Source organism: Garra rufa, chromosome 6 (assembly GCF_049309525.1).
Source record: "Garra rufa chromosome 6, GarRuf1.0, whole genome shotgun sequence".
NCBI lineage: Eukaryota > Metazoa > Chordata > Actinopteri > Cypriniformes > Cyprinidae > Garra > Garra rufa.
The window spans coordinates 5,530,335-5,547,367 of record NC_133366.1 but is presented as its reverse complement, the minus strand read 5'-3'; the positions used below and the strand labels follow the sequence as shown (position 1 = coordinate 5,547,367).

Genomic DNA, 17,033 nt, shown 5'->3' with positions numbered 1-17,033 from the left:
TTTTAAGACCATAAAATTATATATTGTTCATTGTGAAGCTGCACAATTCTAATTTTGTGCAGTAGTTTAGCTTACAATGAACAATTACGATATAAAGCAGGAATATGTTGTATAAGAAAGCGCTTATATCCACCACTGAACATCAGTGTGAATGACAACTTCATCAGTTTAGACCAGGGGTGTCAAACTCAGTTCCTGAAAGTCCACAGCCCTGTAAAGTTTTAACAGTGATGCCTGTCAATCATGTGTGGCTCCGCCCCCAGGGCTCAGCATTGGTTCCTTTGTGCCCTGCCTCTTACTGCAGCATCTTCCAGTTGATCTGAACAAACAATCAAGATATATTGTGAAAAAGAACTTACATTTTCTTTTGTTCTCTGCCAAACTGATTATGTTTCTTCAGAGGACAAGAATTAAACAACTGGAATAGTATGAATTATATTTATGCTGTGTTATTCAATGTTTAAAGCATCAAAGTTTTGGTGACCGTTCACTGGCATTGCATGTTTCTAAAAATCAGTTTCATTTTGACCCAATTTTTTGTAAATGTTCTGTAAACACTGGTTGCGAAAAACATACTATGCAAATAAAAAAGACTTGCAACATAAACAGAAATATCTTAAAAATGTAAATTCCATCAAACCTGTTATTAGAGTGAAAGGTGAGGACCCTGGAAAAAAAGTTCACTAACTCGGATGGTTTCAGGACTGGTTTAAACTACCAAATATACATAATATGTGACCTTGGACCACAAAACCAGTCATAAGGGTCAATTTATTGAAATTTAAATGTATACATCATCTGAAAGCTGACTAAATAAGCTTGGCATTGATGTATGGTTGTTAGAATAGGACAATATTTGGCCGAGATACAACTATTTATCAATCTGGAATCTGGGTGCAAAAAATAAAATAAAATAAGTAAAAATCTAAATATTGAGAAAATCGCCTTTGTGTCCAAATGAAGTGTTTAGTAATCAAAAAAAAAAAAAATTGATTACACTACCGTTGAAAAGTTTGGGGTCAGTAAGACTTGTAATAGTCTTTAAAGAAGTCTCTTATGCTCATCAAGGCTGCAATTATTTGATTAAAATACAGAAAAAAAAACATACTTTAAAAAATAATTTATTCCTGTGATGAAAAGCTGAGTGTCACATGATCCTTCAGAAATCATTCTAATATGCTGATTTATTATTAGAATGATCAATGTTGGATAATATCAACAGTTGTGCAGCCAAATATTATTTTTATTATTTTATTATTATTATTTTTATTATTTGATTCTTTCATGAAGTTTAAAGAGTACAGTGTTGATTCAAAATATACATATTTTATAACAATGTAAATTATTTATTAACTTTTAATAAACTTTTAATTATTAACTTAATACATCCTTGCTGAATAAAAGTATTAATTTCTTAAAAAAAAAAAAAAAATGTACTGACCCCAAACTTTTGAATGGTAGTGTATGTACGGTAGGAAATTTACAAAATCTGTTCACAGAATATGATCTTTATTTAATACCCTAATGATTTTGGCCATAAAAAAGACCAAACTCAACAATCAAACAATTTTACCCATATTTATATGTCAAGAAATGCATAAAAACAGTAAGGCTACATGTTGACTTGTATATGATTGTTTTAACTCATATCTCTACTAAGCATATAGTAAGAACATCAAATTCCACATTTTTGATCACCCCACAAATCTAGACTATAAAATCATAAGACAGATTGGTCATATCATACACCGTTTATTCCCTCTATGGCTTTTAAAACATGCACAGTACATTTCAGCAATCACAAACATAACTTGTAAGAGTACAATTTAAAAAGAATGATAAGAATTTCTATCTTTGTTAAAACATTTCACTTTCCCGTCAGCTTTGAGTTTGTTTTCTTTGCCCAGAAGTCACGTGGATGGTCTAATGTGACTGAACCTTTACAATCTGTCACTAGTTTTCAACACACTGACTTCAGAAGATGTCAAATCAAATCCCCCCACACACACACAAAAAGCAGAAGACATTTTTTTTTTTTTTTTTTCAAAATGAGGCTTAAAAATGTTGTCAGACGTGTTTCCAGATCTTCATTTTTGGGAAAAGCTTGCCCTTCAAAACTTAGAGACATATAACCAGTTTACCTCAGTGTTTGTAGATTAGTTCTTTCACACACATCTCAATTTATAATCAGACACTAGTTAAAGTATTGTTTTATTTAATTACATCGTTATTCAGTTGATGTTGGTCTTTTGGCTCAATCTGTGTTTGATAACATTGTCTTGATGATGTTTATTATCCATAATGGCACTAGAGATGTCCTGGTGTTTATTGCAGATGGCAGTGGTGTTGGATGATGTTCTTCACTGGATCTGAAACCCATCCTAAGCTCTGAGGCATCTCCAAATCCATTTTCTCCAGAAAGATTATGCACTAGAGACACAGCATGATTCAGTATTGAATTAAATTGTTAAATCATCAATGTAATGAAATGCAATGATGTTTAGGCCAATGGGCTGTGAAAAATAACTTAATTTAAGATATTTGCAAATAATAAATCAAATGGTATGAGTAGTAAGTACATATTTTTTATTCCAAATCTAAGCTTGTTTTGACACATTTGCATTCTTTTTTAAATTTCAAATTTCAAATTTTTAAATTTTACATTTTAAATTTAACCTTGATTAAACTTCCACAGTAGAGATGTTTTTTTCCCCTTCCAAATCCATATTTTAAAAGCAATGCATTTAAACTAACTTACCTTTCTTAGCTAATTCAAAAACCAAAATCAAAGCCTCCCAAAATATCGCCAAAACCTCCAAAATCACTGCAGCCTCCAAAGAAATCAAAGCCTCCCATATCACCAAAACCTCCAAAATCACTGCAGCCTCCAGAGAAATCAAAGCCTCCCAGACCGCTCAAGTCAGTACAGCCTCCCACAGCAGTGAAGTCTCCATAGCCTCCAGTATAATCCAAGCCTCCAGTATAATTATAGCCTCCCAGACCAGTCATATCTACACAGCCTCCCAGACCAGTGGTGTCTCCATAGACATAACAGACACCTCCTGTAGGATCAACCATTCCAGCACCATCACAGCCTTCATAAGTGAAGTAAACATCACCAGGCTGAAAATCGCCCATTTCTGCAGTCGTTTTATACATGTTGACGAGTGCACGGTTTTGAAGATTACGGTTTCTTCTCTTTTTATTATTATAGTTCCTCTTGCAGTTCTTACATGTTCCTTTGCTGTTCTTAGAACCCATTGCTTTAGCAGGTTTAAGCGATCAGTTCAACCACAAGCTGAGCTGGAAATGTTCTCAAATCTAAACCTGGTGTTGATCTGAATGCCTTCTGTATTTAACGTCTTCTAAGCAGGCGTTTCCAGCCAATCTACCTGATCTCACATGACTAAAACTTGCATACCATACGTGTCTACCCAACCTGTATATGGATGAGTGCACACACACGTTTACTTAGCCATCTAAATTACATACACTTTTATTGTTTTTATATATAAATATTTACATTTTACAAAACTTTCATTTTGTTTTATACCGGTTTTACCAACAAGGGCATAAGTGGCTTCTTTCTAAATAAAAATGGAGTATCCCGACCCTTTAAAATGTCTTAATTCAACCTGAAGGATGCCAAACAAGATGGTCATTTGATAGACATAATACAAGTGTTTGCAGTGCTGTTGGCTTTACAAAATCAAAGCCTCCAAAGCCTCCCATTTCGAAGCCTCCACTCAAATCCAAGCCTTCATTAAAGTTTCCCAAATTAAAGCCTATTAAGGCCCTTATAGTTTGGCAGACCATTAAAACCTCCACAATCTACCATACAATGTAGGTCTGGTAAAACCAAGTTACTGTTTTCAAAACCACCCCAGTTGTTATTAAATCTAAAAACGTTGACATTATTGCTGCCTTTATGGCAATGGTTTCTGTATTGATAATTGTACTTCTTCTTGTAGTTCTCACTACCTCCTTTGCTGCTGTTAACCCATCACTTCTCTAGAGGCTTTGAGTGATGAGCTTGAATCGGCGAGGTCCTTAACTTGATGTCAATCAGAACGTGGTCTGTATTTATGGTCTTCCATGAGCACACTGTATGTAAATGAATATGTAAAGCAGGCATTTCCAGTTAATTGGCTGGTTTCACAAGGCTAAAACGTAAATAATGTATGTTTCTGCCTAACCTATACAGTATATGTATATGCATGAGTGCACACACACACACACACACACACACACACACACACACACACACACACACATTCTCAATTACTGTAAATTACTCAGTCTGTGATGTATTTTCTCTCCAGGCTTGCAAGTGCAGGAATGTGACATATGCTGACATGCCATCATTGTAGTGGGACCTGTTGTGTAAATCAGATATTTTCTTGTAAATAAAAAGTAATGCATTAGTTACTTGGAAAAAAGTAATCTGACTACATGTGAAATGTGTTACCCCTAACACTGCAAAATCAGTTCAAAATCTACTCAACTCATTTTATTGCATGGTCCTTTAAATGCATATGAGCTCTGCTGGCATCTCCAGTCTCTGATGTGGGATTATGAAATGTAATGTTTACTTTAGCCACATTTAGCCACGTTTAGCGTGAAACTTTCCAACAAGCACATTATAAGAAAGGCCATTCGCAAACATTCATAAAAAAAACCCTTTATACTCACTTCTGCTGTGGGTGAAGCTGCATCACGAATCATTCACACGAACATAGAGGCATATGTCGATCAGGATCGGCGCTTTCCTTTTAAAAACTAAAGTAACGTTTTCCTCTGCGTCTTCAGCGGCTCAGATGTCAGGAATAAATGACTACTATGTTCATTATTACATCCAACAACAGAACACCTCACATTCTTGTCTTCCTCTGCACCTGAGTCACACAATGGCGATCGGAGTGGGACTGTTTCAGCTCGGTGAGGGCGGGGCTAAGGTTAGGCGCTTATGTCAATCAATTATTGTGGGAGGGGTCTCTGTCTGTGTTTCGTCACAACAACAAGAAGCTGAGAATTACCTGATTTTAAAAAGGAGATATTACTTTTAAAGATTAAAAAAATACCACTGGGTGGATTTTTATCATTGTAGGGTGGTTGTGTACACAAACTGGCAACACACATTAATGTTCAAACTACATGTAAAAGTGAGTTTTGCTTTTGATGAGCCCTTTAAGAAAAATTACAGAAGAATAAAATAAAGCATATTTCGTTATCTATTGAAACTAAAAAGGGTTCAATTTTACAAGATGATTTTAGGATCGCCGTCATCCTCAAAATGTACATTCACCATCTGTCTGATATTCGTGATCTCAATCATATTCTCAAAGGTTTCATTTTCAATGACTTCAAAGTCAATGTTTTGATCGCTGGCAGCTTATTTACCACATCCATCCACCATCAAGTAACAGTGACATTCTGTTGTTTTATGTCTGCGATAGTTACAAGTGAAACAACACATCATTATTGTCTATTGTGCCACCTAAAGGAATAAAGATGAATTGCACATATTGAGATATTTACATATTTTTACGCATGTAAAAAATATATTTCTCTGGATTTAAACATTCTTGAAAACATTTGGATCATGGCATGTCAAGCCAGCAAAATATATATCACTTTTCTAGTTGTTTTTAATCAAATTTTTTTTTTTTTTTTTTTTTTTACATATTGTGACTTTAATTTACACAGCTTATAGGAAAGCTGATTTTTGTAGCACATCAATTATAGAAAATTATACCAAAGTTCAAAACAGAGAGCACAAAAAAAACATGACTGACAGATCTTAAAGCAAAACATGCTCACAAACTATCTGACAAATTAGGTTTTGCTTAGGTTCAAATTGAATGAAAAAAGTGCATGTGAACCCCCCTTCCCCATAATTTATGCAATAGATCAAAGACAATTCTGCAGGCTGCAAATGCATGATATAAAGATATAAAATTAATCTTTATACCTGGAGTAAAAATGGAAAATACCAAGTTTTCAGTTGTTTTTAAATGTAGCTATTTTACATGATTACACTAAATGTAAAAATAAATCTTATTCTTTGATCAGGGCTGAAAAAAAAAAAAGAAACTCTAAATATGTGTAATTTCTATGGTGGTGAAATGTTGCAGAGCACGTAAAACTGAAGAACTGGTTCAACTGGGCTGGCCGAGAAACACTGTAACTAAACAGTGACTCTTACAGGAATACACTGATTTACAAGAAAATCCTCAGCCATCAGAGGTGTGTCTGTCTGTCTGGCTTGAAAAGATTGATTTCACACTTCAAACAGGTTCAGTTGTGACTGATGGTTTCTTTCTTTTCTAGTGTGTAACAAACACAATGCTTTATGCCTGTAGTTTTGTGTGTGCGCTAGGTTTAGAGGCAGGGGATAGAAAACACAGTTTGTACAGCAGAAATGGAAACCCAATACTTCTGTACTTATATGTGTGAGTGTGCATGTGTGTGTTGTGTGCTGAGCAAACAGCCAGCACACATAGACACACACACACAAACTATAAACTTTATGTTTGGATGAATACATTAAAACTTATCATTTGCAATGTGGATTTCATATGGATAATGCATTTAAATTTGCAGTACTGTGTGTACTGTTTTCTCTCAGGGGCAGGACGAATAATGATTATTCTTTAATTTGTTCACAGTGTTCCCACAACAATCTGTATTTCATTGCCAGAATATGAATAAACTAAACAGTCCTTCCTGTTCATGTATAATTTTTAACACAGTGTTGAATGCATAATGGTTATTGATTTACCCAACATGTTTTATAATGCTGTAAAATCTATGAAAACCCTTCTGATTTTGAGGTGTGGCTGTTTGTTCAACTGGAGCAGCAGCATATGTGTTGAAATGCCATCGGTAGGCTATTTTTACTCAGTCAAATTTAAGTGAATCATAACATCTATTAAGTCTTATCGACTATGCACTTCTTTTCTGTGTGGAGTTGCTGTGTTTTTAAAATTGTGAGGTTGAATTATCTTCGTCAGAGCAGCTTTTATTGATTTATTCGCAGATAACAGGACAGTGTGCAAAGTAAACACAGATGCAGACCATAAAGTGTGTGATCGTGGGGGACGCGGCTGCTGACAAAACAAGCCTTCTGATCAGCTACACCACTGGTTGTTTTCCGAGTGGATACGTCCCCACTGTGTTTGATAATTATGCGGTCACTGTGAGTGTCGATGGGAATCCAATCAACCTGGGGCTTTTTAATACAGCAGGACAAGAGGAATATGACAGACTTCGACCACTTGCCTACCCTCAGACTGATGTGTTCTTGATCTGTTTCTCTCTTGTGGATCTAGAATCATTAGAGAACGTCCTTGATAAGTGGTATCCAGAGGTAAGGCATTTTTGCCCCAACACTCCGATCGTTCTAGTTGGGACTAAACTTGATCTAAGAGACGACAAGGACACCATTGAAAAGCTGAAAAAGAACAAACAAACTGCCATCAGTTACCAGCAAGGCCTGACTGTGGCTAAAGAAATAGGAGCAGTAGAGTATCTGGAGTGTTCAGCATCAGCACAGAAGGGCGTCAAGACGGTGTTCGATGAAGCTGTTCGGGTGGCCCTGGATCCAACTCTGGATTCATCCCCAGTGAAGAAAAGAGAGGGACAGTGTTTAATCACCTAAACTGACTTCACAAACCTCACCATCTGCAATCTGTGCAGACTTGAGAAGGGAAAAATTGTGTCCAAGTAAATATTGGTTTGGTCAAGTATATGACTTTTGATACATTTGTTTGCTCGAGTATACTGCCGTCCAAAGGCAAAGTGCAGTAACTACGCCAACACTGAAACTGAGAAAAATGCCTTTAAAGATTTTACAACAGCTAGTCAAACATGTTGAAACTCTCATCTCTAATCTGTCATCTCTGAAACGGGACACAATTGAACCAGGAGAGTTTGCCACAAGACAAAACAATTGTCACAAAGTCCATTTTAAGCCGTAACTGAATTTTGACCAAATGTGTAGTTACTGCACTTTGCCTTTGGAGGGCAGTATATGTTAATGTATTAAATTTTAAATTGTTTAAACAAGTAAATATTGATCTGATCAATTATATGTGGACCACAAAAGCATTCAAAATGGTATTTATTTATTGAGATTTATACATCATCTGAAAACTGATGGAAAAATAAGCTTTCCATTGATGTATGGTTTGGATAGGACAATATTTGATACAACTATTAACTATACAACTATTTGAGAATCTGGAATCTGAAATGGGTGAAAAAATTTTTTTTTTGAAAAAATACTGAGAAAATTGTCTTCAAAGTTGTCCCGATTAAGTTCTTAGCAATGCATATTACTATTCAAAAATTGAATTACTTAATTACTTTTGGCATAAAATAAAAATTTATAATTTTGACCCATACAATGTATTTTTTTGCTATTGCTTCAAATAGACCTACTTAAGACTGGTTTTGTGCTCCAGGGTCATATATACTGTATTGGTTTGAAAACAGGTTTGATGAAATTTGATTAAGTATAATTGGTTTGTTCAAATAGTCAGTGAATTGTTCAAGTATGTATTGGTTTGTTTACATTGCTTTAACCAAGAATGCATTGGTTTGGAATTACACAGCATTCACTAACCCTCCCAGTTAAATTAAAGTAACCCGCCCCTCTAATTTATTTATTTGTTTATTTATGAACCTCATAATGTCTCCCTACAGGGTCAACAGCTACAATATCATCTACTATCTGTACCACTGAAAACACTGAAAATAATTCATCAGGCAAATCACAGTTTTAACGGAAATGTAGCAAAATCACAAAATGTGATGCTTAAGCAGTTTGCTTTAGCAAAGTTTTCAAGACACATTCACTAGGGGTGACTGTAACCATATTAGTTTATTTGTTTGTTTGTTTATTTAAAACATACTTTACCTTTTATTTCACCAGTGTATCTCAAACCTATTCCTGGCAACACACCAACATTACAAAGAAAGTTTTCTCAGGAAATGCTCAGCAAGAAAATGTCATCCATCATTTGTTCTTTCACACTTGGATATGAACTACACTCCAGTAAAATCATACTGCATATTTCATAATCCAAAAAAAGCAAAGCCAAATCAACCCTCGCTACTTACTAAACTGGTTGTGAATTGTTTTAATGTCCCCTCGTGTGTGATTAGTGTGATACCACAATAGGGGGTCAGGTAGGTCCGCCAATAGTGCCCTTTCAGCTCAGTTTTATGACTATTATTTTGTAAAACAGAAGAATATGAAGTTATGAATTCTGCTATGCAGGCAGAACAGCCCGATGGCAGCAGGCCCAGACTATTTTCAGGTGGTCCTTAAAGGGTCATAAAGGTGTTTGTGTTGCACATCATAGGTAACTGGTTAATGTTGAGCTTTTTTGCACTATTTTAATCTTTCAAGTTTTAAGCTGTAAACTTTTGAAGTTGTAATTATGGATTTGTCGTGTTCAAAAGTTCTCCCAGATAACATACCAACAGTAAATCAACACTATCTGTAAATAAAATTAAGGAAAGGAAAGCAAAAATGGCGCTGGGGATGCAGTTGGGGTTTTTGTGCCTTGGTCAAGGGTCTCACCTCAGTGGTGCTATTAAGGGTGGTAGATAGCACTGTAAATTCACTCCCCCCTAAAATCCCTGCTGGTACCGAGACTTGACTCCATGAACTTTGGGTTACAAGTCCGACTCTCGACCATTAGGCCACAACTGCCCCCCAACCCTGCCCCCAAAATTATTATTATCAGTGAATATGGTTATTGTGTCACAACATAAATCACTTTATAAATAAACACCCAATTACAGCATTCAGAGAAACACTTACATAAGCCATCAAGAGTCCAACACTGATCACCACTAGGGTGACTCCAAATGAAATAATGGACTGGACTATAGAAGGGATGTGTTTACACTGCTTGAACAGCCATAATGTTTGGCTGAATGTCTTAACAACAATGAAAACGTTGGTCTGTGATTAACTATAAACAGTCAGGACACTGAACAGGTACATAGCTTTAAGTTTTTTGGGAACACTGTCTTTGCATCACATAAATGCAATGATAACCTAACCTAACCTATTATTACAAAAATCTTGTCAAAGGCTTCTGTTTCTTAATAAGTATATAGTCTGTTAGATAAATATATAATGCTATGGAGCACATGCACATCATTTGAGTATATTTAATGGGGTCCTATTATGCTTTTTCACTTTTTGATTTTTAGCCAGTGTGTGGTGTGTATGTTTGGACATAAAAAAGATCTACAAAGTTGCAAATCTCGAAGTCCACTAAAAATGGAGATAAGTAGTTTTCAAAAAAGCCAGTAAAAGCCCACCTTAGCGATCTTTTGTAGGAAAAATATCCATATTTAAAACCCAGGAATTACTTTAGTAGTTTGCGCCATTGTACACGGAACTTGCTGCTTTGGGAAGGGGCGTAACATAACTAAAATGCTGTCTAAGCTGTCCATCAATTACAACGCAGTGGGACTGCTAACCAATCACAACACATTTAGTTTTTCGGGAGGCGGAGCTTTTCAAACCTAGAACTAACCGAGCCACTTGTGCCAGCCTGGGGAGAAAGCTGTTGTAATAATGTAAATTATGTTAAAAATAATGTGTTTTTCAAACCACCAAGCAAGAGACCATGTTCTAGTGCACCCCTAAACCAAAATAAAGAGATTGTAAAAGAGCATAATAGGACCCCTTTAACACAATCTGCAAGGTATCAATGAGTGTTTATTTTTCTGTTTGTTGAGTTGCTCTGTTGTGTCTAAAGTGGCTCTCTGGAGGCTGATAATAAACTTCATTACTGCAAAGAGTAACCTGTGAATGTTATCTTAATGCTGCAGAGCCAAGGAAGTACTAAAACCTAGTACACACATGTTGGAAGTAATAATGCAGTGATATAGGCTTCTTGAACAGGACGTCACTCCCACAGGGGGTTCAAGTCCGCCACTATTGGATAATGCATTCAAAGCTGTCCGAACAACTTTAACTCCAAATTAGCAGGAAGGTCGGAGCTGATAGCCTCTGATATGCATAGTGCTGATCCTGTTCCCTTCTCTTCACCCTGTGCTTTCCTGTCTGATCTTGACATTGTCTTATTTAATAAAGGCACAAAAAAGCCAAACATATAACTAAAAGTAAGACACTTTAGATTTTTAAATATGCCAAATAAACAGATTATTGTGATAACTGTGGGGACAAAAACAAAGATGTCATTATATTGACAATACAAAAAGCAATATACTTGTATTAAAAATAATTATCCATGTGAAATCTTATCAGTTTACAGTTCTCATGTTAATATACAGCATATCTTCTATTGTTAGTGATAGTTTTTTGCTCAGCCCATTATCATCCCATATATAGGACACTGACAGTGAAGTAATACACACACACACACACACACACACACACACACACACACACACACACACACACACACACACACTCCTAAAATGCGGAACATTTCCTGTTTTTAGAAGGAAAGTTTATTTGACAAAGAAATGGTAAAATAAATACATACATAAATTTCTTTTAAGAAGAAAAATTTTCTTCTTAAAAGTGCTCAACAAATAATTTTAAATTGTTAAATATTTTTTATTAGTATAGTATTTTTTAAATAGTATTTTTATTAAATTATTAATTTGTATTAATATATGTATTAATATAAATGACATTAGTAGTCCACAATGACAGCATAACATATGAACTGCTGAATGGTCATTCTTAGCAATAAGACCCCCCCCCCCCCACCACACACACACACACACACACACACACACACACACACACACACACACACACATAAAAAAGGTCCTGGAAAAAGTGAGCATGATTGCTGCTGATGAAGAATTCATCTGATGTAACATTTGACAAAGACGATTTCTGGGATGTTTGAGGAACACTAAAAAAAGTGAGTCCTTCTTTTTTCATTACATTGGCACAAGTATTATTTTTGTTGTGGTAGTTACATTTGCTATACTAAGTTATATGTGATGTAGCTCCTATTGTAATGGTTAGTTTTCTGCTAGCTGATTCTTCTTCTTCCCAAATGTGAGTCTATGACAGTGATATAAACGGTATATTGATTGGTATATTGAAAGTTGGCACACTTGTGCAGTTAATAGTAATCTGACCAAATTTGGTGTCTTTAGCACCAACTCTGTAGTGTCAATAGTGGTTTAAATATTCTCTGTTCTTTTGGTTATAACTCTTGAAACCTTTCTCTTAAAGAAAACAAATCCATTACAGTAGTCATCCAATGTACTGTATTCCATTTTTTTTTTTTTTACTACTCCTTCAAATTGGGTCTACAAAAGTTCAACCGAAAGTTGCTTATAAAGCAACATATTTTTAATATTATTTTTGTTCAAAAGTTCTAATGTGGAGTTAACAATGTTGACCCAAAACTTTTTAGATGCTACACTGTTAAAAATGAAGGTGCTTCACAATGCTATAGAAGAACCGTTTTTTTTTTTTTTTTTTGTCTAAATGGTTCTATAAAGAACATTTAACATCTGAAGAACCTTTTTGTTTCTGAACCTTTGACTGAATGGTTCTTTGTGGAAGCAAACATGGTTCTTCTGTGGCATCACTGCGAAGAACCTTTTAAAGCAGCTTCATTTTTAAGAGTGTATATCTTGGCTAAATGTTGATCTATTGAAATGAAACTTCAGCAACACTGTGATCTGAAGGTACATGCGACATTTGGGAACAGTGTTATGGGTCATGAGCTCCAAATAGTGGTTATTTTTGCTCATATGTTTTGAAATGTTTGTCAAAAAAATCATGATCTTGGTGTCATTGGGTCATGTTGTGTCATGTCAAAATCAATTTTCGGTACAGTTATTTATTTATTTATTTTTTTGTTGTAGGTGTTGCAGTGCTGATGTCAATCAGAATGGCTCCTCCTCTTCCTATTATCTTTCTGCTCATGATTTATGGTGAGTCACTGATGTTACTGCAACTCTCCACGCTATATTTACTTTTCAGAGTACACTTTTAAAAATAAAAGTGCTTCACAATGCCATAGAATAACCTTTTTTGTCTATATGGTTCCAAAAAGAAACTTTAACATCTGAAGAATCTTTCTGTTTCACAAAAGGTTCTTTGTGGTGTAAGAAGGTTCTTCAGATTATACAAATGGTAAGAAAGAGATGGTTCTTAAAGAGCGTTTGATTGAATGGTACTTTGTGGAACCAAAAATGGTTCTTCCATGACATCGCTTCAAAGATCCTTTCAAAGCACTTTTATTTTAAAGAGTGTAGTCATTTAAATGTGATTATTTGCACAATATCTAAATTTTGCTCTTCTTCATCACTCTCCACTGATCTTCTTACTTTGTGTGTAAGCTCGGCTAGTGATGTCTTTATTATGAAATCTGTTTTAAGGCTTTATAGTGCTGAAATGCTCTCAAACTGACCACTAGAGGGGTAATAGTTGAACTGCAGATCAACACTGACCCCTAGTGGAGCATTTCTGTTCTTTTCACCATTTATTTATTAATTTTTATGTCCTCTCTGTACATTCTGTATTGTGGAAGCTTGTGGCATTATACATAGATGTAGACAAGACCAAGAGCAAGACCAATACCACTCAAGAGCCCAACTAAAGCAAACACTCAATAAAATATCAACGTCTAAACAAAGCATTTTCATTATTATTATTTCTGTGTTTCAGATGTTTCTAGTGCTGATTGGGGTGTGAGTTACAGTCATTCAAACATCTGTGCACTAAAGAACTCATCAGTGATAATCAACTGTTCTTATACATACCCTACTGAATATCAGATCATGAAAGTGTTCTGGACCAAAAACCCTGTGAAAGTGGGTGAAGAGCATCCAGATCTGTCTGAGGATCCTGAATACAGTCAGAGGCTTCAGTATCTTGGAGATAAAGAGCAGAACTGCACCATCAGACTGAGTCACTTGACACAGAAGGATTCACGCATGTACTATTTCAGATTCACTACTGATAAACCTGATGGCACATGGCTTGGTAAACCAGGAGTGACTCTTGCTGTCACAGGTGACTTTGATGAAGTTGACCTCTTCTTCTGTGTTGAATAATAATGAGTGTATGACAGCAGCACTAGATATAATGTGTGTGTTGTGTTCAGATCTTCAGGTGGAGTCTCCTGAGAGAGTGACAGAGGGAGATTCAGTCCGTCTGACATGTAAAAGCAGCTGCACTCTGACTGACAGAGCAACATTCATCTGGTACAGAAACTCACAGCCATTAACTGAGAGAAGAGACACAAACAATCAACTCCTGCTGCAGCCAGTCAGAAGAGAGGATGCAGGCAGATATAGCTGTGCTCTACATGGACACACTTACATCTCTCCTGCTGTTCATCTCAATGTCACGTGTATGTCTGAATATTAATATTAATATTAATATTAATCTCTTCATAAATGCCAGAGGATATTGACAGCATACACTCCTCATGATGTAATAAACCAAATAGAATTGATATTCAAATGACACAACAAAAAGTTAAAATTGCCTGGCTTGTTGGCAGTGGTTGTTTACACTAACTCTGCCCACCACTGTCTGATTCAGCCAGACAAAATGGATGGGAATAACATTTTTTACCCCTTTTTTTTAGATCCACCCAACAATGTCTCAGTGTCCATCAGTCCATCTGGTGAAATAGTGGAGGGAGATTCAGTGACTCTGATCTGCAGCAGTGATTCAAACCCACCTGCAGAAATCAGCTGGTTTAATGGAGGAACTTTGATGGGATCTGGAAGAATCTACAGCATGTCAAACATCAGCTCTGATCACAGTGGAGAATACAAGTGCAAGTCCATCTATAAACATGGAGAGAAATACTCTGATGCTGTGACTATAAATGTCATGTGTGAGTAAAATATCATCTCAACATTTGTGTGAGTTTATTAAAAATATTACAGCTTGCCGTTAAATAGTGGTGGTACAAAAATGTTTTATTATCCTTGTCATTAGATCCTCCCAGGAGCGTCTCATTGTCCATAAACAGATCTGTTGAAATAGTGGAAGGAGACTCAGCGACTCTGATTTGTAGCAGTGATTCGAACCCACCAGCAGAAATCAGTTGGTTTAATGGAGGAACTTTGATGGGATCTGGAAGAATCTACAGCATGTCAAATATCAGCTCTAATCATAGTGGAGAATACAAGTGCAAGGCCTTTAATAAACATGGAGAGAAATACTCTGATGCTGTGTCTCTAAATATCATGTGTGAGTTAATGATGATTGTAATAACACATCATCTAAACATCTTTGATCTCAAATTATTCCTGATGATTATTATTATTATTATTATTATTTTTTTGGTTTTAGACCCTCCCAGGAGCATCTTAGTATCCATCAGTCCATGTTGTGAAATACTGGAGGGAGATTCAGTGACTCTGATCTGCAGCAGTGATTCAAACCCACCTTCAAAAATCAACTGGTTTAAAGGAGGAATGTTTGTAGGATCTGGGAGAATCTACAGCATCTCAAAGATCAGCTCTGATCACAGTGGAGAATACATGTGCAAGTCCATTAATGAACATGGAGAGAAATACTCTGATGCTGTGACTTTAAACGTCATGTGTGAGTTAATGATGGTTTAACCCACTAGGTCATTCATCCAGGTTTCTTTATTAATAACTTCAAACAGCCCCGCCCATTAAAAACTCTGTGGATTAATGAACAGAGTATAAAAATGGCCCTGTTTAAAAGTTTACATACACTTGATTCCTAATATTGTGTTGTTACCTGACACAGCTGTTTTTTTTTCTTGTTTTTTTTTAGTGATAGTGTCATGATCTGGGCTGTGGGGCCTCCCTCAGCCACTTGGGGTCGCTGTTTTCCCTTCCCTACACTGCACTTCCTGATTGCATTCACCTGTCTTTGTCATTAGCACTGATTCACTCACAGCTGTTCACTATTATTCTGGTCTTTAAAAACTCTCACCTTTCACTCCTGCTTCATGGCTGCATTGTCTTCTGTCTTCGTATGTATGTTTCTCACGCTCCTGATCTCTGTTTTCCTTGTTCATGTTTTAGTTCTGTTTACTTTGTATTTTCAAGTCGTGTTGTGCCGTGTTGGCCTTTTGTTTGTTCTGTTTTATTGTGTTTTGTTCATTAAAGATCCTTCCCCTGCATTTGGACCCAGACCTCCATCTCTCACTCGTGACAGATAGTTGTTCATGAGTCCCTTGTTTGTCCTGAACAGTTAAAGTGCCTGCTGTTCTTCAGAAAAATCATTCTGGTTTTCCTGCATTTTTATGTATTTGAAACCTTTCCAACAATGACTGTATGATTTTGAGATTTTTCTACACTGATGACAACTGAGGGACTCATATGCAACTATTACAGAAGGTTCAAATGCTCACTGATGCTCACTGAAAACACTTGTGCTCATTTTTTTTAATTATTATAAATGACATCTATTATTTTCCTGTTTAGATCCTCCCAGGAATGTCTCAGTGTCCAAAAATGGGTCTGGAGAAATAGTGGAGGGAGATTCAGTGACTCTGATCTGCAGCAGTGATTCAAACCCACTTGCTCTAAACTTCAGCTGGTTTAAAGGAGAAATGTTTGTTGGATCTGGAAGAATCTTCAGCATCTCAAAGATCAGCTCTGATCACAGTGGAGAATACAAGTGCAAGTCCATCAATAAACATGGAGAGAAATACTCTGATGCTGTGACTTTATGTGTCATGTGTGAGTTTTATTGCATCTGCTTGCTTATATTTCAATATATTTCTCTTATTTGGTCCGGATGAACAGCTGATGTGTTTTTGTCTGTATTTCAGCAGTCAGATGGGTTTTGTGGTTTAAAGCATTTGGTGTCGGTGTGGCTGTTGGTGGTGTTGTTGTTGTACTTCTTGGAGGAGCATCAGTGTACCTTTGGTAAGACGTCCATTTCAAACACAATCACATTCAAAGAGTTCCTATATATATGATTGTGCCGTTTTTTCTTTCTTTCTTCTGACAGTCTTACTAAACAGAACAGAAGATCTGGTATGAAGGAGTTTGCGGTGAGATGA

The 17,033-nt window shown here is 36.0% G+C and overlaps 1 protein-coding gene and 1 pseudogene across 1 annotated transcript; both read left to right on the top strand.

Moving 5' to 3' along the window:
- Positions 1–6,961: 6,961 nt before the first annotated feature.
- LOC141336640 (ras-related C3 botulinum toxin substrate 1 pseudogene) lies at positions 6,962–8,368 on the top strand (annotated as a pseudogene).
- A 4,534-nt stretch (positions 8,369–12,902) lies between these two features.
- LOC141336759 (B-cell receptor CD22-like) lies at positions 12,903–17,033 on the top strand. Its single transcript, XM_073842487.1, has 7 exons — positions 12,903–12,957; positions 13,694–14,041; positions 14,133–14,381; positions 14,981–15,235; positions 16,450–16,707; positions 16,800–16,896; positions 16,982–17,033. The coding sequence occupies exons 1-7, from the start codon at positions 12,903–12,905 to the stop codon at positions 17,031–17,033; spliced, it is 1,314 nt and encodes a 437-aa protein (XP_073698588.1).